Below are 22,435 nucleotides of genomic sequence, written 5' to 3'. Positions count from 1 at the left end.
GTGGCGGCCCCAGACAGCCGGCTGGGCGACTCGAGGAAGGAAGGAGGGAGGGCGGCGGTGGGGGTGGGGCGGGGAGGGAACATCCTGTCTGCGCCGGGTGCACCGCAGACAGCGCCGCGCGCCAGCCGCCCAGACGGCGCGCGGGGCTGGGAACGCCGGGCGCGCGCCTGGGGGGAGGGGCGCGCGCGCCAGACGACGGGCCGGGGGAGCCCTCGGGAGCCACAATAGGCCAGACGGCGCGCGCGTCCCCGAGGGGCTAGGAGCCGCGAGGCGGCGGCCGGCCCGCGGGCGCGGTGCTGCTGCTGGCTCCGTTCCCCTCCCCCCCGCCCCTCCGCCCTCGCTCTGCCCCGGGCGGCCGGAGACGGCGGCGGCGTCTGCGGGAAGCCGTGTGTCTCCGCAGTGACGTGGGCGGGCCGAGCACTCGGTGACGTCAGAGGGCTGTGTGTAGCGATGTGTGTGGGGTTCGGAGCAGCGCCGGCACAGCCGAGGGGAGCGGGCGAGCGGCGGCGGTGGCGGCGGCGGGCACAGGTGCGGCCTCGGCTCGCTGGGGGGACGCGGCGGGAGGCAAGGGGCGCGCGGTCCCCGGGGCGCCCGACGGCAGCGCCGGGGGTAGTGGGGAGTTAACAAAGCTCGTCGGGCTTCCTGGGGCGCGGAGGCCGGAGTCGGGGGTGCGGATGCGCGGGTCACGGGTGGGGTCGGAGCCCGGGGTGGGGGGGCGGCGCGGGGCGGGTGTCTCACGGCGTATCTTGTCTCGCTGATGCCGGGTGGTGGGCAGGGGCAGGGCGCTGCACTTGACCGGAGCCGTCGGGACCCCGGAGACCTGGGCGCCCGTCCCCGCCCCCCCGCCTCCTGTCTGCGCTGCGCGGGGATGCCCCGGGCTCGACCCGGTTGGTGGGCGCCCAGCGGCTGGGGGATCCCGGCAGGACTCCCGCAGCCGCCCCTCTCTCTTCTGGTCCCGGGCGGGCGAGGGAGGTGCAGCCTTAGGGGTGCTGAGGGTAACACCGAGAACTTCCCGGGGAGAGGGTGCATGGGGGATTTCCAGTCTTCGCAGCGGCCCACTCAGCGGGGTGGTGTGGGGAGGGCACTGGGGGTGTTCCGAGACCGCGGGGGGGGCTCCTTTTCCTCCACTTCCCACGACCCTCTGGCACGCCCCGAGGCGTCCCGGGTCCCTTCCTCCCCACCCCCCCGCCGCCTCCTCGGGTTTGAGATGGGTGGGTGGCTTTGCGTGGGCCGAGGATTTCAGGGTTTGGGGGCTCCCCCATTCTAGGTCTTGCCTCCTCCCCTCTTCCTTGGCCAGCGTTGGCTGAGGTGTTTCTGTGGTGGGCGAAATCAGTACGTTGGCTAGTGGCCTTGGTCCTTAACCCTTTGGGTCTGTTTTAAGGTAAATTGCTCGCAGTTTGGGAGGCAAAAATTTCTATTTATTGGATTCCTTTTGGAATTTCTCTCAAGAAGGAAGTGGAAGAAGAATCTTTTCTTTTTTTCCCTCTTCCTCCATTTGCATTCTTTGTGAGGTCTGTCTGCCTTGTGCTTTTTGTCCCGGATTAGTCTTGTTCAAGGATGGAGATTCCCAGGAGTGGAGTCTGTAGCTTTTGGCTTCCATTAAGCAAATTCTCTAACCCTTTAAAGGGAAAGTTAATTTTTGCCTACAGTCATTCCAGAAAAGTAGCCTACACTGACTAGATGAATTGTGCACTTAAGAGTGTAACTTACATATGGTAGGTATGTTAACTAGTATCTGATTTTTTTGGATAAAACTGGTGGGTTTTTTTTTTTTTTTTAATTGAGAGATGAAGTAATAGGTGATTTTAGCTAAAATGGCATAACTGAGAAAACCTTTAGTATTGAGTTTTGGGTGAGATGATCTCTTTAAGTTTCTTCCTGTTCTGAGTAGGAGTAGCCCTCTCCCTTTTGAGGGATATTATTGCAACCTTTACCCATTCTCCCAATTGCTTTCCTATTTAAATGAAGGTACTTCTAGTTAACTGGTATTAGATTTAAAGGAATCACTCAAGTGTCACCTTTGGTAAAGTGAACTCAGTTTAAGATTAAGAAACTATTTTCAAACTGACCCTTTGGGCTCTGGAGCAAATTCAAATGTAACTCTCCCCCAACCCCCTTCTCTTCCAGATTAATTAAAAGAAGAATGAACAGTAATCCTGAAGATAACTGGGCAGTTTTTCTTTAGGTTTCATTTTTAATTGTAGAAGTTCAAGTGGAGTCAGAGGCTCTTCTTAACTGGTGTGAGGATTTATACAAGCCTTCATTTTGTCCACACAGACCAACAGATCATCATTTTTAGAGAAGATACTTTTTTCCCTCCTTTTTTGGTATCCTTGGTGCCAAATACTAAATTTGGGTGCATAATTTTGACTCAAGTAATTGCATAAACTTTTTGCGTGTTGTGCTTAAAACCAAACCAAACTGTTGCGTTGAACTTGGACATCTTGAATTGAGAGAACTGGTAACTTTAATACGTATATCTGAAGAACTTAAGAAAACAAAGGCTTCCTCGGAGGTGTGCCTCTTAAAATTATTTTCTGTGTTATTAGACAATAAGAAATTTTATAGCACTTGCAGTGAAATTATACTTAGAGTATAAGCAGAACCAAAACAAAGTTGCAAAATCTATTGAGTAGTTTAGGGAGATCTCTCTTTGGAAATTTAAATTTTCTGTGACAGTAAGTTACCATAAGTATTGGTATACATTGTGTTTCTCTCTTCAAATAAGCAACTAGATAACAATGCAAATCTCAGACTTACTTATTTAACACAATAGTTTTTAGCAATGGAAAACCTACAGACAAATTTTTCCTTGGTTCAGGGCTCAAATAAAAAACTGAACGGGATGGGAGATGATGGCAGCCCTCCAGTGAAAAAAATGATGACAGACATTCATGCAAATGGAAAAATGATGATAAACAAGATGCCAACAGTAAAGAAGGAACACTTGGACGACTATGAAGCGCCAATGGAAACTGATGAAGAGCACGTCAAGAGAACCTGTGCCTCTGTGCCTGAACCTTTACATTTAAATCCCAGTTTGAAACACACTTTGGCACAATTCCATTTAAGTAGCCAGAGCTCTCTGGGTGGACCGGCAGCATTTTCCGCTCGGTATTCCCAAGAAAGCATGTCACCTACTGTATTTCTGCCTCTTCCATCTCCTCAGGTTCTTCCTGGTCCACTGCTCATCCCTTCTGATAGCTCCACAGAACTCACCCAGACTGTGTTGGAAGGGGAGTCTATTTCTTGTTTTCAGGTTGGAGGAGAAAAGAGACTCTGTTTGCCCCAAGTCCTAAATTCTGTTCTCCGAGAATTCTCACTCCAACAAATAAATACAGTATGTGATGAATTGTACATCTATTGTTCAAGGTGTACATCAGACCAGCTTCATATCTTAAAGGTCCTGGGAATACTTCCATTCAATGCCCCGTCCTGTGGGCTGATCACATTAACTGATGCACAAAGACTGTGTAATGCTTTATTGCGGCCACGCACTTTTCCTCAAAATGGTAGTATACTTCCTGCTAAAAACTCATTGGCCCAGTTGAAGGAAACTGGCAGTGCCTTTGAAGTGGAACATGAATGCTTAGGCAAATGTCAGGGTTTATTTGCACCCCAATTTTATGTTCAGCCAGATGCCCCGTGTATTCAGTGTCTGGAGTGCTGTGGAATGTTTGCGCCCCAGACATTTGTGATGCATTCTCACAGATCACCCGACAAAAGGACTTGCCACTGGGGCTTTGAATCAGCCAAATGGCATTGCTATCTTCACGTGAACCAAAAATACTTAGGGACACCTGAAGAAAAGAAACTGAAGGTAATTTTAGAAGAAATGAAGGAGAAATTTAGCATGAGAAATGGGAAGAGGACTCAATCCAAGGCAAGTTTTTTTTTTTTTAATAGCAATTTTGAATAACGGTAATGGTTTACTTTGAAATTAAAAGTCTATTTAGAATATAACTGTTAAGAAACTATTACTGCTCATGCAACAACAGCAAAAGCTCATCTAAATAATATGTTATGTTTGTATTACACGTTTTAGGCTATAAAGTGCTTTCCTGTATGTGTTCTCATTTGATCTTCCAAACAACCTACTGAGAGAAGTGGGATTATTCCCATTTTACAGATAAAGAGAATGAGGCTCAGAGAGATCAAGTGGCTTTCCCAAGATTATATAGCCAGGGAGTGGAGGATTTGGGGCTTCTTTCTCAAGCCATGTCCTCGTTTTCACACATCTTGCTTTTTGATGACTAAATCAGTTGTTTTCCTAGGACTCAAGATAATTTACACTTTGGTGTTATCTCTATTTGCAAATGATACAATAGCTAGCCAAAACAACTCTGGTGGTGGGCTCCAAACAGCGTTTTTCAAAGGTATATTTAGGATTTCTGACATTGTTTCTGTAATTGAATATTCAGACTTGATCAGTACTGGAGACAAATGCAAAAGACAGATTTATCTGAAGACTTGGTGATTCTAGTCGCCAAGAATTTTTTTTAAAGAGAGGAATAATTTAAAAAAATTATGACAGAACAAAGATTATTTTATTTTTTATTTTATTGTTTAAATTTTTTAAAAAATTTATTTATTTTATTTATTTATCTTTGGCTGCATTGGGTCTTCATTGCTGCACGCAGGCTTTCTCTAGTTGCAGCGAGCGGGGGCTACTCTTCCTTGCGGTGCACGGGCTTCTCATTGCGGTGGCTTCTCTTGTTGCGGAGCACGGGCTCTAGGTGCCTGGGCTTCAGTAGTTGTGGTGCGCGGGCTCAGTAGTTGCGGTTCATGGGCTCTAGAACGCAGGCTCAGTAGTTGTGGTGCACGGGCTTAGCTGCTCCGCGGCACGTGGGATCTTCCCGGACCAGGGCTCGAATCTGTATCCCTGCATTGGCAGGCGGATTCTTAACCACTGCACCACCAGGGAAGCCCAAGATTATTTTAGATTAAATAAATATTAATATAAAAACGTCTCAGCAAAGAGATTTTAAACTTATTATTTTCCCACTGCATTATCTGGCAGGCTAAACTAGTTCATTCTAAGAGTTTGAATGGCTGGCTAATAGATAAGATTTAGGCTGTTAAATATTCAGTTTGTTGATCTGGTTTTTAAATATTTTCCTACTTGATTAAAATCAGTATAATAGCTAACACTAAGTGTTTAAAATGTGGCAAGCATTGAACAGTTTTACACGTATAATTTTATTTGATTGGTACCACAAAAGATTGGCCATGTTTCATCCTAAGAATCTAATTTTTCCACTATTAATTAGCTTTTATTCCTTGAAATATCTCTGCTCTTTCTACTTCACAGAAGTATTAAATGACTGAAGTTTATTTACAGCAAGATTAGAGCTTGGGTAAGAAACTAAGGTTTGGTGGCCTGTGCTTTAAACCTTTCAGGTTTTGGGGGAAATTTAGTTACAGTGTAGTTTTAAGACAGTGATTTGCTTCTGAAGCCCAATGAAGATAATTTCAGACTTGAATTCAGGGTAGTTTGCTACTTGCTGATTCCAAAGGGTCAGTACTTCTTGGAAATTCCTTGCCTGTGGCTACTAGATAAGTTTATATTGTTTAACTGATTTTAAAGCAGAATTGACTTCAAGCCAGTTCTCACATTGTTGGACATGCTTACAGCTGGCCTGGTCCCATGCTGAAAATTGTGTTTAGAATTGTCTGTATTCTCAAAATGTGGAATGCCCCTTTTGATATTTATGATATCTTGCCCTAACCTAACTAGGACTCTTACATGTCCATAGGTGGCCACATTATTTGCCAGATATTCTTGGTCCAATCTTGATTGCTCTGACATAAGCATTTTTGGGATAAATTACTTTGCCTAATATTCCTGCTCTGTGTTTGTGAGAAAAAATATCTGAGAACCATGATAAAGGTTAAAAAAAAAAAAGGTGATGAATTTACTTAACTGAAACTGAATGTGCTAGGGTTTGGTTAAAATTGAAACTGTCCATCAGGATGTAGTCATTTATTGTCTCAGAATTTATTAATTTGAATTCAGTTTTTATTTGGGGAAGCTGTGAGATTTTTTCCCTCATCTTTTTACTATGTTATGTTTTGCAGTATTTGCTACAGTGTTTCTGGTGTATTCTGTTATTTTTTCCAATTTTACGTGAATTTTAAGCAATTTAAGGGAATTTGAAAATTTCCAGTAATCAAACCTTTAAGAAAGAAGTTTTTGGGGAGTTCATGTGTAGTAATACATGCTGCCACTTCACATTTTGAAAATTTACTCCTCAAAACTTGGTGAAGTAATTCTCTTTTGAAGTTGAGATGAGAAACTGGTGGGTTCAGATGGGTCACATGCTTCTGGTTGTATAACTGGTAAATGGTAGAATCAGGAGTTGAATGCAGGTCTTCTGACTTGAAGTCTGGTAATTTTCACTACTTTTCCCATAAGCAAACTCAGTAGCAGAAACTGAATTTTGAGAAACATTAACTTTTCTTATCAACTTACCTTAGTATAATGGTTCTTAAGCTCTCTATTAACTTGTATGTAGACTAAGGTATTTTACTGGGAAGGGGGCAAGGAGATAGTCCTTGGCTGGGGAACATTTCATTATCTTCTGTGAGTCACTGAATTGGTTGCCCAACAAACCAAACACATCCAGAGGAAGCTCATTAAAAAAAGTCAAAACAGGCTTTTTTTTTAAAAAAATTAAAGCATATACTAAATATATTAACCTCTTATCTAAAGGTCCTTATGTTTAGTGTGAACACTAATGTAATTGGGTATGTTTAGTTAATGTAGTCAGAGTATTTTGGATTTTAAAAAACCCCTCAAACTCAGTAGGCAATTGTTTGAAACGTAGCAACTGTTAAATTATTTCTAAGGATGGAAATTATATTAGTGATGGTCACCAAACTATTTGCATAACTAAAAACTATTTACTTTGCATAGTTAGGAGCTGTATTTAGATGGGAGAAATAAGTGGTAGAAGGTCAGTGTTCTAAGTGAAGAGCTGACTATTCTTTGCAGACACCAGAGGTATAGTATTTTGAACTCTTTCTCACTCAGGTCACCACAAGAAATAATACTTGATTTTTAGATCTGCCTAGGTTGCTTTGCAAAATGGTGTTATCAAAACTGTCTCTTCATATCATTTGAGTTTTTTATGTTTTTATTAGAAAAATGATTGTATTTTATAGTGCACAAATATATGGAAGAATATCATATTCTTGATTCTTTTCCATATCTCCAGTGGGTATTATTTATTTGATCTAATTCTGATTTTGTTGAATCTTAGTTTCTATCTGTGGAAAAAAGGTTTGCCAAGCAAACTGATCATTTGTAAGTAAAATTTGAAGGGTGATGTTTCCTTGAGATTATTTTCAAGCACATTAGAAAAACCTATTTGTAGTCAACTGATAAGATCATTATAGGTGATTCTTTGCTGTTACAGCATGTGGCTGACAGTCTCCAGTTCACTAAGTAAAGATGGCTTATGCCTTTATAATTTTTTAGGAGTTAAAATTTAGATTTCTAACATTTAGACTTGACTACTGTTAGGTAAGTAAAATAATATAGTTTTTACTTTGCTTAGCGAAAAAACCCTATGGATTATCTGTGATGCAAATAGATTACCTAAAGATATCAACTTAAAAGCTTTCCTCTTAAAGCCTATTAAACATTTCACTTTTTTTAGTTTTGCATTTTTCTTACAGTTCATTTCTGCGAGGTCATTGGCAATAATGATAATCCTACAAAAAATTTCTCCCCTCTTGTAAGCTATTATACTTTTGTTTAGGAAGTGTGTTTCTTAGTACAAACCTAAGTGAGGTAAAGAAATACACTACAGAGGATGGGTAACTACAAAGAGTAGTGTTGGGACAAAATGTGTACCAGTAATAATTGTTATAGATTTGATGGTAATTTGTTACATCAGAGGCAGAGTTTGCATTTTATGATTAGCATAAATTTTTATTAAGTGGCGATAAGGTCAGAATCAAATGAAGTATTTGTGCTCATATAAGGGACGAGTATGACTATTTTTGTCTAACTTTCTAAAATTAACAACTGTCTTAATGAGTTTTGAGACTATCTTTTTCCTGTTTTCCCAGAATTTAGTTTACTGCTTGGCAGGTCAAAGTTACTCAGTGAAAAAGAAAAAAAATTTTAAACTGAATAAATTTTTGGGAGACAATGCTCCATTGTATTTTAGAATATTGGGGATTTTTTGGGAAAAATTATGGTTTAACCCTTAATAAACTTATATAATTTGCAAATAAACTGTTGAATAAGACAGCTGATCAAATGAGAGAATGGATGTAAAAGTATTTTGGAAGTTAAGAGTCTAGAAATATCAGATGGTACTTCAAACTATTATTGAAATATTTACTAATATGTATTTCAGGATTTTTCCTTTCCCCAAACATTTTCTTGATTTATCTAGAATTATCTGAATATATTTCTAAGTAAGATAACTGAGTGTTGGACTCAGCTGTATCTCACTTTTAGTTGTTTGTACACAGTAATTATACTAGTTGGATATTTGTTTATTTATCAAAATGAAGTATGCAAGAAGAAAGTACAAAACAAGTTTGTTATAAAATATGTTATAACAAGGAAATTTCAGTGAAATCTTTAGAATGGCTTTGGGAATAGTGCCCCCTTATGGTTTAGGAAATATAGAGTCTATATTCATTTTATCATTAAAAAATGGTAGAACATTTTAAAGTGTTAGTATTTAAAGAAAGGCTTCTGATAAAAAGCTTTATCCTTTTGGTCGGAGAAATGGGAAAAGAATTAAGAAACTTCAAGGAAGAAAAGAAAAAGGATAGGCCTGAATCAGTACATAGTTAGCCAGTAGTGTTCTCAAACCTATGCATATGTTATAATTTATACCACTTGGAGAACAAGGAAGAAAGCAAGAATTGGATTAATTTCAATGCCTTTAGAATTCTGGGAGTAGAGAGTGTGCAGCCAGAACTCAATTTGTTCAAGTAAAGAGGTAGGACTAGTTTGGGAATCGTTTTAGTAATGGCTTGAACCTTTATTTTGTCCATGCGTAAAATTTGGTCTGTTGAGGTTTCATATACGTTACATATACATTAAAATAATGTAAGGATTTTATTTGACTAAAAAGGCATAAAGAATATATAATTTAAGGTGTGGTTTGGTTCCATCACTAAATAAAATATTACAGCACCATGCTAGGCAGAAAGAGAAATGAATAGGAAATATTTAAAGTTAGTTTAAAACTCATTTTGATTCCTAGACTTAGAAATGGGTCACAGAAATATGTATGTAAAGACTAGTTGGAGGCTCCCTAGGGCAGGAATTCATCTTGTAGTTTCTAAACCTAGAATGTGATGGATGCTTAACAAAAGTTTGGATACAACTGAAATGAAGAGTCTTAGTAGCCCTAGAAAGCTACCAGTGATTTTCAAGGAGGAAAAGAGTTTAGTTTTAAAGCAAAGCAGCATTTTGTTTTTATTTGTGGTATTGAATTTATTTCGAGATTTCTAATAGCCTTAAAAGTGCATATTTTGTTTCTCTTATGGGGACACGGAATACAAAAGTTAAACTTACTAAAGACCATTTTGGTACATAATACTACGGCTTTTATTCCATTTTGAAAAATTTTTTTGGTGTGATTATGAAAGCAATATAGGCCCATTAGAGTAAATCCTAAAAAAAGTACAAAGAAGAAAACAGAATTTCCTCATAATTTCACCATGGAGTGATAACCACCATTGGAATTTATTCCTTTACGTACGTAATGCTTTGTAAATCTGTGCAAAAGCATCTGTAGAGTGCACATGTTATTAATTTAAGACCTAATTGTTGAAATAATACATTAGGACAAACTTTAGGACATGTACTTAGAGAAGTGTTTATCAAATTGCAATTTGTCACCCATGCAGCCTTTCTCATCTGGGGTTCTATGAGAGGAGAATTAAGCCATAGAAAGGATGGTATATAGTACCTTTCTAAGTCCTTTGGAGAGAAGTTAATTTAATGCATACCATGGAAGCTTTGCAGAGTTTGGGCTTAATTTTCTTGAGAACCTCAGTTGAGAAGGGTGAGGGGGATATCAAAGAAGTCAATTTACTGGGTCACCAGCATTTTAAAAATACATGAAATAGAGTAAAATTTTAAAAAATGCAATATATTGCACATAGTAAAATTAATTTACATTTTGATATTGTCAATTTACATTACTTGAAGGCCAAAATCATCTGAGATAATTTTTAAAAAGCATCTATGCTGAAATGGGATAGAAAAGCAAAGCCTTACATGTATATAGATTAAAACTTTTCTTTAAAATTAATTTATTTTTGGCTGCGTTGGGTCTTTGTTGCTGGGTGCAGGCTTTCTCTAGTTGCGGTGAGCGGGGGCTACTCTTCGTTGCGGTGCGCGGGCTTCTCATTGTGGTGGCTTCTCTTGTTGAGGAGCACAGGCTCTAGGTGCACAGGCTTCAGGAGTTGTGGCATGCAGGCTCAGTAGTTGTGGCACGCAGGCTCAGTAGTTGTGGCACATGGGCTTAGTTGTTCCGCGCGGCACATGAGATCCTCCCGGACCAGGGCTTGAACCCGTGTGTCCTGCGTTGGCAGGTGGATTCTTAATCACTGCACCACCAGGGAAGCCCTATAAAACTTTTTATAACAGATATTTTAGTGAAAAGATGTATATGACATGGAAATTTTCAAACAATTGCAATATTAAGTGGATTGGACACCATAGAATTCCAGTGTAAAGAAATTATTTTTAAAGTCCCAGAAATTAACAGGATTTTTATTAGTTTGTTCTGTTTCCTTTAAGTTTTTTTAAAAAATAAATTTTATTTATTTTATTTATTTATTTTTGGCTTCATTGGGTCTTCGTTGCTGCACACGGGCTTTCTCTAGTTGCGGCGAGTTTGTGGTGTGTGGGCTTTTCATTGCGGTGGCTTGTCCTTGCGGGGCATGGGCTCTAGGCGTGCGGGCTTCAGTAGTTGTGGCACGTGGGCTCAGTAGTTGTGGCTCGCGGGCTCAGTAGTTGTGGCTCGCGGGCTCTAGAGTGCAGACTCAGTAGTTGTGGCGCATGGGCTTAGTTGCTCTGCGGCATGTGGGATCTTCCTGGACCAGGGCTCGAACCCTTGTCCCCTGCATTGGCAGGCGGATTCTTAACCACTGCGCCACCAGGGAAGCCCTGTTTCCTTTAAGTTTAAGGGAGGAATATCGTTCTACTGACTTTTACATGGCTTTGTTTCCATGAAGGATTTAAGAAGAGAGTTGCACATTATTAAGAATGTGAGCCTTTGCTTTTCCTGTGTGAGTTTTTAAGCACTTTAAACCTAAAATTGGCTTTGTGAGGTAGATATGATTCTGCAGTGTGGAGGAGCAACAGACATTGTTGTGATTTCTGCAGATCCATCTTTGATAAGTTAGTGGAAGTGCTTAGACCATATTGTTCCGGTTTTGCATTAGGTTGATTAATTCTAATAATTACAATGAAATGAGGCACAAAACTAAGCCTTAAAATCTCTTAAGTAGCTATTTGCTACCTTGTAACACTATTCCTGTTTCAGTTGCTGAAACACTCATTCACAACCTGTTGGAAGTATTGAGGAAACCTGATCCTTCCTATTCTGAGAGATTCAGTTTCTTTCAGTAGGAGTTGTTGGCAGCTGTCTGGTAGGGTGTCTTTTGTGTCCTTCTGAAATCATTTATGGACCACTTGAATGTCTTAGTATTATACACAGTAAAAGGAACCTGGCAGGTATATTGGCTTTATAGCTAAGGAGTTGTTGCTTAACTATGTGTTTGGTCATGTGTTTACTAAGGTTGCTAACGATTTATGTTTGGTTTGTACAAAGTAATGTGTATTTAATATGCATTATATTTTACTTTTTATGTAAGCACATCATTATAGGAGATAGACTATGAAATTTATCAGTCTATTAGTCCTTCATATGCTTACTGGCTTATAAATACCAAAATGTAAAAATTAATCTTTGTTTTTCTAAATTCTATTTAAAAAAATATTTTCCACATATTTTAGAAAGATTTAATTCTGATTTTTTGAGGGGAATTTTTGAAATCCCATCAATACTTTGAGATATTGTCTTGATTTCTTTAGTTCGTCAATGTTTGTCATTAGGACTTAAAGATCATAATATTAATCTGACACTGTAATTAGAAACTAAAGTGCCACCTAAAATCAAAGTTTATTATTGAAGATAAATCTGGGAATTTTAAAGCATTTTGATTTTTGTTTTTTGGGGTTTTTTTTTAGTGCAAATTGGAATGTTAGTATACAAAGGGTGCTGAGTGGGTGGAATTGCTTTTGTAACTAGAAAGTGGTGACAAATGCTTATTGGTCTTTTTGTAAGTGAAATCAAGTTCTCTAAACTATTTGTCATTGTGAGGCTAATAAGCATGGTACCAAAATACAATGATTCTTTATTAGGAAACCTGATTATTAAAGGGTCATGTGTACATAACACAGTAAGTTGAAATTTAGAGAAACTTGCATAAAACATTTCCTAATTTTTACTTAAAGTTAACTTCTGTACATTTTGGGCTTATTTAAATTTTGCTTTCATAGACGTTATTTGTTGTTTTACGACTTAGAGAAAGAACTTTTGGAATGAAATCATATGTCTGAAATTTTTCTTATATGTTTCAGATGAGGATGCCATCTGTTCATTTTGTGGTAGATAATTATGGGGAAGTTGGGCAATAGAAATATTTTAAAATCTTAAGGCTCTAACTTAAGCTACTAAGTGATCTACTTCTCTTCTTTGCCAAGTAATGTAATGTATTCTATTTTAATGTTTAAGTACACAAAGGGAATTAAGTTATTCTCATGTTGAAAGGTAAAAGAAAAGGCAATAGATGTGCGTATCTTGTTCTCTCATTTTTATTCCTGATCAGTAGTAGCATTATTGCTGTGCCATTTAATTATATTGTTATTTTTTTGAAGACCTAATTTGTATGTTGCCACAAATGCAGAATAGATGAGAAAATCTGGCATGCCCGTGAATGTTCTGTTGTATAATATGTGCTTTTCGTAATTGTTTTTAACATGCAGTTAGGATAATTTGTTATAAATGTGTTTATGGCTTACCACAGCATATTAGGTAAAATTAACTCCCAACATTTTATCATGGTTAGTGTTGTGCATTTCCCCATCATTTATATTATTTAATTTGTAGATCTGATCTCTAAAAATACAACCCAGAGACTGTTAGGATTGTTGGTACTTCATTGAACAGAAGGGTATTAAATGTGAAAGAGACTATCTTGTGAGTTTCGTGGTAGCAGATTAACCTTAAAAAAGGCCACCCTGGGAATTAATGAGCTACACTGTCATTCAGAATTCATTCAACAAGTATTTATTGAGTCCCTACTACATGCCAGGCATGGTGCTAGGTACTGAAAATACAAAAGTGATTAAGATAGTACTTGACCTCAAGCTGCTGTTTAAGCAGAGGCCGAATAGCCACTCGTCAGGGATTTTGTATAGGGAGTTCAGACATTACCTAGAGGACTGCACTAAGCGATCTTTAAGGAAGGTTTTTTTTAATAACCCCTCCTCTGTGACTCTCTTCATGTGTTGGTGCAAGAATAGGAAACAAAATAAAGGTCAGAAACTAGAGAGGAATGGATGTTTAAATAGAAAGAATGTGCTAGCAGTTATTTAAGGTGGCATTTGAAGTTTAGAGACATCACAGAAACAAAGCTATACTGAGTTTGGATCATGAATAAAGGTAAAACTTATACAAATCAAGCTGTAGAGTTTTAAAATGAACTTGATCAAAATTGAATCAGATTTGAAGTCAAGAGTTCTGGCTGAAGAAGTTTAGAATTTGTTATTCTGAAGATTTGACATTCCAGTTATCTGTAATAGGGAAAACTTTAAAATATATAAATCAATTTTAGTAATTTTAATTAAAAAAATCTGGAAACAGTTGATTTCTTGGGCAGTACATCCAGAATTGTCTCAGATACAAAACTGATTTAAAGTGGAGCTTTCCATATTTTCTAAATAATGAGTTTAACAAATAACTTCTAAAAATGAAATTCTCATTTAATTTGAGCCAATCTTATACTTCATCGATTTGTTAGAGTGAGCTTATCCCTGCTCATTAACACCTCTTTTATCACAGTGTTGGGGTGAAAAATGTTCTGCCTAAGTGAGTTTTCTAGATGATGAAACTACTCTTCTCAGCACTGTGTCTTTTTAAAAACTTTAACCTTTTTTTAAATGAATTCTAAAATGTCTTAAATAGTTTTCAGTCTTTCTAAATGGTATGTGTATGGTATATATATATGTATATGGTAGACTAATAAATATAAGTATAAATATCGACTGTAACTATGTCATGTTGACTCAAGACTTCTTAAACATCAGTTACTCTGTTGTGATAAGGGTAGGGAACAATTGAGATGTATTAAATTATTTGCCCTGGCCTATGTGTGATAAAGCCCTCAGATTGTCTTGCTTTTCGAATCAGTTTTTGTGTTTGTGTCTTGTAATTCTCCTCTCTCCCTAGGCTGTCAGCTGGCACCTGGTATCTATCATTTAGTATTTCTGTTGCCAGCAGTCAGTTCCCTTTCTAATTTATGGTAGAACTAAGCTATAGGCTGAGAAACTGTGTAAACAAATGATTGATTTATTTTATAAATAAGCAGTTGATTTTGCCCCAGATTCTGAACTTTAGAATACTTGATCAGGATTGTGAGGTTTTGAAACAAATTCTACTCTTATAGAGTCTAGAGGCCCTCACTGAATACTAACCTCTTAAATCCTTTCGAAATGCTGTTCTTTTCGCTATTATCTTGTGCTCTTGTTAGTCTTTCAAATTCCTTGCCCAGTAATTCTTAACAAAACATTGATCTCCTACCAATATGTGTGTGTGTGTCGGGGGAGGGGAGACAAAATATAAAACAAACCAAATGAGGAAGTTAGTAACCACAGGTTATTTATTCTTTTCTATCTCAGTTTCTGAACCTCAGTTTTCTGAGCTGTAAAATGGAGATAATTATACCTACTTAATGAGGTATTCGTTAGAACTAAGCAGGATATAAAGTTCTTATCATGAACTTTGAGGTAGCCAGTTACCTTCTCCTCTTACTTTATTTACAGGTAGAGTTCATCCTTCAGGGCTAAAAAGAGCTTTTCATATTTATGAGAAAATGTGGTTTACTGATAAGTGTTAGCAGACACAGTGGTTTTAAAGTTTGGCAAAATACTGCTGTAGAATGTTATCTAATATAATATGCTAAGAAATACTATAGGGATGGGGGGGTATATTCTAGGTAATTGTAACAGCGAGAAGAATCAGAACTTACCAGTGCTGCACATTTGCAGAGTACTATTATTTAAAATGGATTTTAAAAATAGATTCCGTAAGTATGATATTTGATGAAATCATTCTGGTGGTCCATGTTAACATACATGCTAAAACTGTTCTTGTGATGGGACAGTTCATGTCTCGGTTTTAAGTGACTAGACATGGTACTTTAAGGAAAGACTGCCTTATTAGAAGATGATTCTTAAATAACATAATTCTTTACTAGTCAGTGTTCTCCGGAGGCAGCCTATGGCTCTGTCAAGTAGACACATAAAATTACCCATCACATCCTCCTTCAATAAACTTTTCCCCTTCCACATTTTTCTACAGATAGATACACCACCAGGAATGGAATTACAGTCATGGTATCCAGTTATAAAGCAGGAAGGTGACCATGTTTCTCAGACACATTCATTTCTACACCCCAGGTGAGTGGATATTGGCTCATTCATTCATTCATTCATTCAACATCTATACATCAGGTACTATTCTAGGCCCTGGGAATTCATTTTATAGTTTTAGGGTTTTTTTGCTAATCAATGAAATGAATTATAAATAGTGTTGAATATTTGAATTAACCTTTCCTGTGTGTTTCTATGTGTTTTTTTTTCCCCTAGAAATAGGTCATTTCTTTTTTGCCCTAAAGTGAAAAAAATGGAAGTTTTCTTTTTATTTCCTTACTTCCCTTCAAGAAGTAAACCAACTCTTCAAGAGTGTGGTGTGCAACTTTGATATTTTAAAACGAAACTTTTTTGAAACTTAGAGGATTTCATAGTAGCCACACCCCTCAAAATCAATTTTCATATTTTCAATAAAAATGCACCTTAGATTACAGTTTTTATTTATAAAACCTAGATTTTTATCTGCTGCTGTACATATTTATCTCCCCAAGCACAGTGATAAAGAATCTCAATCTTACTTACATTTATATAGTTCCTTCTATTCCTATTACATTTGAAGTAAGTTTTTGGGCAGTAATAAACCTGTCAGTTTTCTTAGCAGAATACTGAGTTTTCATTCTCAGAATTCATGTGATTGGTGAAGAGGGACTATATAGATGTCCTGTACAAGGAAAATGTGATACGAGATAAGATTATTTAGAGTTCAGAAGATGAAGTGTTAGGTCAGTTAAATGGTTGCATCTTTTGGCTAAAGATTATAGTTAATCATATGGCACTTAAATATCTAGCTCAAATTTTGTTCCATGAGTCTCTCAGATAATCTCCTGAACAATTTTATATGAGCTTTGAGTAAAATTGGTAGTTAACCCTTGGATCTTAGTTGTGCACAATTTATTATTGCTGTTTTATCAAATAAGTAAGAAATGCTAAAGTATTTTCAGAAGATTGCTCTGTGGGGTTTGATCCAAGGAGGACTGCCCAGTAGCGGGGCAGCGTTCAGAATGCTGGTTCTCTCCCTGAGAAGGGAGAAGGGCCCTGGGAGCTCTTTGTTGGGGCTGTGATGAGTCAGGGCATAGCCTTGCAGTGTGGGACTGAATCAGTCTCACCACAATAAAGAACAAGGATTCCTTGGTTTGGAGGGGTGGCAGACAAGGAAATAGTCCTCCAGAGTAGTGTATAGTCTGTTTTCTTTCGGCATAAACCTTACCTACTCAGAGCTGTTGAACTGCTCTGTAAAGTACTTCATGGTTTTAGTTCTCATGTGGTTTTGAGGGAAGGAGAAGAGACTGATTTTCCAGTATCTTTTTAAGTGCTTAGAAACTACTTTTTGTAAAATAACAAAAATAACCTCATAATTTTGCTCTTTCTGCCTCAACTACTTACTTTTTCAAGAATTCCTTTCTATGACCCTTATTTTCTGAGTTGTTCTGTTATCTGTTTTGATTAAAAAAAAATTGTTTAACCATAGAAATTGATGTAATATACTTTGCTTTTTACCTAAATGTAATATGTGTCTTCTTTTGCCATTCTTTGTTTTCAGCTACTACTTATACATGTGTGATAAAGTGGTTGCCCCAAATGTGTCGCTTACTTCGGCTGTATCCCAGCCTAAAGAGGTCACAAAGACAGAGGCAAGTAGATCTATACCAAGACACTCAGAGAAGCCTCACAGTAGTGGGAAACATCGAAAAATAGTGTCTTATCCAGATGTTTCACTGGAGGAACAGGAGAAAATGGATCTGAAAACAAGTAGAGAATTATATAGCCGCTTAGGTAAGTATTCAGAAATTATCTTTTTAAAATCAAATATCTAATAAACATATTCAGCATTTTCAAAGAGGATTTCTATTTAAGAGAACTTTCCAGATAATGGAAGCTTTTATCTTAAAAAAAAAATACCACCTTTCAAAACTCTTGAGTGACTACCTAGACCCTCAGTTGTTCTGCTTATCTAGAATGGTGATAGCTATAGAGGCTCATGAGATAGAAAATAGACTACATGGCTGCATATTGCAAGTGACTTTTGTCTAATTATTTTTTCTTCTTCCTGCCTTTTCTTTACTGTCAGATTTCTCAAAAGGTCCTTATTTTTCTTTCTAATTTGCTGTGAACTGAGAAACCTTTTAACTAATAACGTGAAAAGTATATGATAATCTATAAAAATATTGAATCAACTTTGTTATACACCTGAAACTAATATAATATTGTAAATCAACTATACTTTAATTAAAAAAAAAAAAAGAAGTGTATGTAAGAGTAGTTAGGTATAGGACTCAGAGACACTTAGTCATGGAATAAGCAAGGTTTGAAAACTCATAGCTGTGGGAGCCAGGCAGATGGCATAAATGCAGAATGCCGGCTGGACATTAAAAAAAACTGCATAGTTACAGTGCCTTTTAAAATTCCGTGGACCAGACAAGACATGTCTGCTCACATGCTGCCTGTGTTACCCTCTCCATAGATGCAGAGCTTTGCTTACAGCTTAGGCAAGTGTGACAGTTCTTCTCAGCTTTCTCAGAGCAGTCTAAGAGTCCTCTAGTTATCTGTTTTCATAGGTAATTGAGATTCTTCAGGAGTTTTTGTACTGTAATTTTGAGATTTTTAAAACTCAGTTTTCCTTGGATTTAAATATGGCAAACAATAATTAGTGATGTATTAATACCATTATACCATGTTTGCATTATATTTCCCAAATTATTTAATTCTAGGGACTTTAAAAAAATTGTTGAGATGTCATTCATATTCCTTAAAATTTACCCTTTTAGAGTATACGATTCAGTGGCTTTTAGTAAATTCACAAAGTTGTGCAATGATTACAACTATTTAATTTCAGAACATTTCATCACCCTAAAAAGGAACCCTGTAATCCAGTAGAAGTTACTCTTCATTCTTCCCTTTCACCAGGCTCTGTCAGCCATCAATCTATTTTCTGTTTTTATGGATTTGCCTATTCTGGACATTTCATATAAAAGGGATCCTACAACATATGGCCTTTTGTTGTCTAGCTTCTTCCACCAAGGATATTTTCTCCGTCCATATTATAACATGTATTAGTACTTCTTCCCTTTTTATGGCTTAATAACATTCTATTATATGGATGGATAATACCCCATTTTGTTTATTCATTCATCTGTTGATGGACATTTGGATGTGTCCACTTTTTGGCTATTACGACTAATGCTGTTATGAACGCTTATGCACAAGTTTTAATGTGAACGTACGTTTTCATTTCTCTTGGCTATATATTTTGGAGTGGAATTGCTGGGTCAAATGGTAACTCTGTGTTTAATATCTTGAGGGACTGCCAAACTTTTCAAAGCAGCTGCACCATTTTCATTTCCAGCAGCGGCTTTTGAGGACTCCGATTTCTGCACATCTTTGCCAACACTTGTTATTGTTTGTCTTTTGATTATAGCCATCCTAGTGGTTGTGAAATGATATCTCATAGTTTTGATTTGCAGTTCTCCAATGACTAATGATACTGAGTATCTTTTCATGTTTTTATTGGACATTGCAAATCTTTGGAGAAGTGCCTGTTGAGATCCTTTGCCTATTTTTAAATTGGGTTGTCTCTTTACAACTGAATTGTAAGAGTTCTTTGTACATTATGGTACTAGACCCTTATCAGATATAGGATTTGCCATTCTGTCAGTTGTCTTTTTACTTTCTTGGTAGTGTCCTTTGAAACACAAATTTTAAATTCTGATGAAGTCCAACTTATTGTTTCTTTCATTGCTTACTTTAGGTGTCATGTCTAAGAAACCATTGCCTAATCCAGTCAAGAGTTTTAGCTCGTACATTTAAGTCCATGATCCATTTTGAGTTAATTTTTATATAAGGTGTGAAGTTCAACCTCATTCTTTGTATATGGATACAGTTGTCCCAACACTGTTGAAAAGAATACTCTTTCCTGATTGAATTGTTTTGGCACCCTTGTTGAAAACCAGTTGCCCATAAAAGTATGGGTTTGTTTCTGGACTCAGTCTTTATGCCAGTACTACACACAATTTTGATTTCTGTAGCTTTGTAGTAAGCTTTGAAATTGGGGATTGTGAGTCCTCCAACTTTGTTATTCTTTTTCAAGATTGTTTTGGCTATTTTGGTTTCCTTTTATTTCCATATGAATTTTAGAATCAGCTTGTCAATTTCTGCCACAAAGCCAGTTGAGGTTTTGATAGGGGTTGCATTGAAAAAGTAGATCATTTGGGGGAGTATTATCATTTATTGTAGTCCATTTGGGTTGCTGTAACAAAAATAACATAGACTGGGTGGCTTATACCACAAACATTTACTTTTCAACGTTCTAGAGGCTGGGAAATCCAACATCAAGGCACTAGCAGATTTGGTCTGGCAAGGGCTTGCTTCCTGGTTCATAGATGGCCATCTTCTCACTGTGTACTCAAATGGTGGGAGAGCTCTCTGGAGTCTCTTTTATAAGGGCATAAATCCCATCAATGGGGGCTCTACCCTTATGACCTAATTACCTCCTGAAAGCCCCATTTCCTAATACCATTGCATTGGGGGGCTAGGATTTCAACATATGAATTTTGGAGGTCACTGACATTCAGATCATGATATCATCTTAACAATATTAAGTCTTCCAATCCATAAACATGGGATGGCTTTCCATTTATTTAGGTCTTTTATTTCTTTCAATAATGTTTTGTAGCTTTCATTTTACAAGTTTTATACTATTTTGTTAAGTTTATCCCTAAGTATCTTATTATTTTTTATTTCATTTGTAAATGAAATTGTCTTCTTAATTTCATTTATGGATAATTCCAGTGACTTTTTAACAGAGTGATATTCATACTTTGTTACTTCATTTTTGCCTTTCAAAGATCCATCAGTCTCGAATAATTCTACAAGCAAAAAGAAACCTGAGCCTACCACTTGCAACTTAGCCAGAGACACAAGCAAGGCGGAAATTGACCGTGATGCTGCAGCTTCATCTCCACTTCTTGTCAAGGATGTCATTTGTGAGGATGATAAGGGAAAAATCATGGAAGAAGTAATGAGAACTTATGTAAAACAACAGGAAAAACTGAACTCAATTTTGCAGAAGAAGCAACAACTTCAGATGGTAAAATTGTTATCTAAATGATAGTCCATTGTGAAAAGATACTTTTGCATATTCTTAAGCAAAGTCAAGATGAGATGCTGTAAATGTATTTAAGATTATTCAGTTTTACATTTATAAGAAAGATTAATATACTTTAAAATTTTTAGAGAAGATGGTTTTCAAGATAATTACTTATGTATAGAATTGATATGACAGCTGAATTTTAGATATGTTCTGTCCTGTTTTTTCCTGAATTGAAAATTCTAATGTGATGGAAATAAAGTAAAAATTATATTGTGATTCTTTAAATTACAGGAAGTTGAAATGTTGAGTAGTTCAAAAGCTATGAAGGAACTCACTGAAGAACAGCAGAATTTACAGAAAGAGCTTGAATCTTTGCAGAATGAACATGCTCAAAGAATGGAAGAATTTTATGTTGAACAGAAAGACTTAGAGAAAAAATTAGAGCAGGTAATGAAGCAAAAATGTACCTGTGACTCAAATTTAGAAAAAGATAAAGAGGCTGAATATGCAGCACAGGTAAGAATTACACAGTTTGTATAGTGTTGCCCTTTCAATGTGGAAATTGAAGCCGTTATTTTAATGTCATTAAAGAAATTACTTTATGTTAAGCTCGTTTCATTTAGACTAGATTTCAAAATAGACAGTTCTGTTAAACACAACTTTATATCATCCAAGATGATTTTTTGACCTTGATTGCTTTATTACTTTAAACTTATCAGGTTTCTGTAGTTTAGTTGTCCAAATTGCTAATCTCTAGCTATCTGAATATCAGAGGTTATGTTATTTTAATGTAGTATATGGGCTTTCAAATCAACGAATTACAAACATGAACTGTTGCCCACTATGTTCACAGCACTCGGGCAAAAATGAATAGTAGCTCACAACTTGGGGAAGATGAACAAATAACTCTTAACCTGAGCCAGCTGTGATGAGAGGTATACTGAAGTGTAGGGCATAATGAAAGTGTTCTAGGTGTTCAGTTCTCCTGACCTTTTGTTTCACCCTCATTTTAAGGTCATGTCAAAGTCTGATTAATAGTATTAGATATTCAAGAGATGCATGCATGAAATAGCTCATTTTTGTAATAAGTAATTTGAAAGGAGGTCTTTGCCATGATGTGAGGAGTAAGTGGAAAAACAAAACTGAATGAAAACTGACACAGTCTTCTAAATCACACAGCTGGCAGAACTGAGACAGAGATTGGACCATGCCGAGGCTGATAGGCAGGAACTCCAGGATGAACTCAGACAGGAACGGGAGGCAAGACAGAAGTTAGAGATGATGATAAAAGAGCTAAAGCTGCAAATTTTGAAATCATCGAAGACTGCTAAAGAATAGAAACCTTTGAAGAGATTCATCTGTGTGTTCCCAACAGGGTTTATTTTTGTTTGTTTGTTTGCTTTGGTAATTGAATTATGAACAATTTATCTGCATGAAAATAACTAGGCATTGTATCCATTTGTAGATCAGAGAAAGTGAAGAGATTATATATTAGTATATAAATTTTTACATTTTCCAAATGAATGAAAATGTATGTTTCTTTGTACTTTTTTTCCAACCAGCTTAGTAACAATACTTTACGGTTTCAACTATTAGATAATCTGCCTATATTTCTAATGCAATTTAACAGTTGCATACTTTTTAAAAGC

General features: G+C 37.3%; 2 protein-coding genes across 4 annotated transcripts; one reads left to right on the top strand and one right to left on the bottom strand.

Annotated features, from left to right (window-relative positions):
- Positions 1 to 430: 430 nt before the first annotated feature.
- On the bottom strand, positions 431 to 1,938 carry LOC133093013 (uncharacterized). The gene is made up of 2 exons (XM_061192755.1): positions 1,935 to 1,938; positions 431 to 1,314 (listed from the first exon to the last, which is right to left on the bottom strand). The coding sequence occupies exons 1-2, from the start codon at positions 1,936 to 1,938 to the stop codon at positions 431 to 433; spliced, it is 888 nt and encodes a 295-aa protein (XP_061048738.1).
- A 565-nt stretch (positions 1,939 to 2,503) lies between these two features.
- Positions 2,504 to 22,276, top strand: SKIL (SKI like proto-oncogene). Of its 3 annotated transcripts, XM_061193442.1 has the most exons (7): positions 2,504 to 2,515; positions 2,822 to 3,883; positions 15,630 to 15,727; positions 17,241 to 17,473; positions 20,542 to 20,783; positions 21,078 to 21,302; positions 21,966 to 22,276. In XM_061193442.1, exons 2-7 carry the CDS (start codon positions 2,846 to 2,848, stop codon positions 22,122 to 22,124), a joined length of 1,995 nt encoding a protein of 664 aa, XP_061049425.1. In that variant the 5' UTR covers positions 2,504 to 2,515; positions 2,822 to 2,845; the 3' UTR covers positions 22,125 to 22,276. The 3 variants fall into 3 exon arrangements, with proteins under 3 accessions (XP_061049425.1, XP_061049426.1, XP_061049424.1); XM_061193443.1 differs by lacking the exon at positions 2,504 to 2,515 and having other exon boundaries at positions 2,524 to 3,883; positions 21,078 to 21,233; XM_061193441.1 differs by lacking the exon at positions 2,504 to 2,515 and having other exon boundaries at positions 2,524 to 3,883.
- The last annotated feature ends 159 nt before the right edge of the window (positions 22,277 to 22,435 follow it).

The sequence above is a fragment of the Eubalaena glacialis genome, chromosome 6 (genome assembly GCF_028564815.1).
Source record: "Eubalaena glacialis isolate mEubGla1 chromosome 6, mEubGla1.1.hap2.+ XY, whole genome shotgun sequence".
NCBI lineage: Eukaryota > Metazoa > Chordata > Mammalia > Artiodactyla > Balaenidae > Eubalaena > Eubalaena glacialis.
This window is presented reverse-complemented; position numbering and strand designations above follow the sequence as displayed.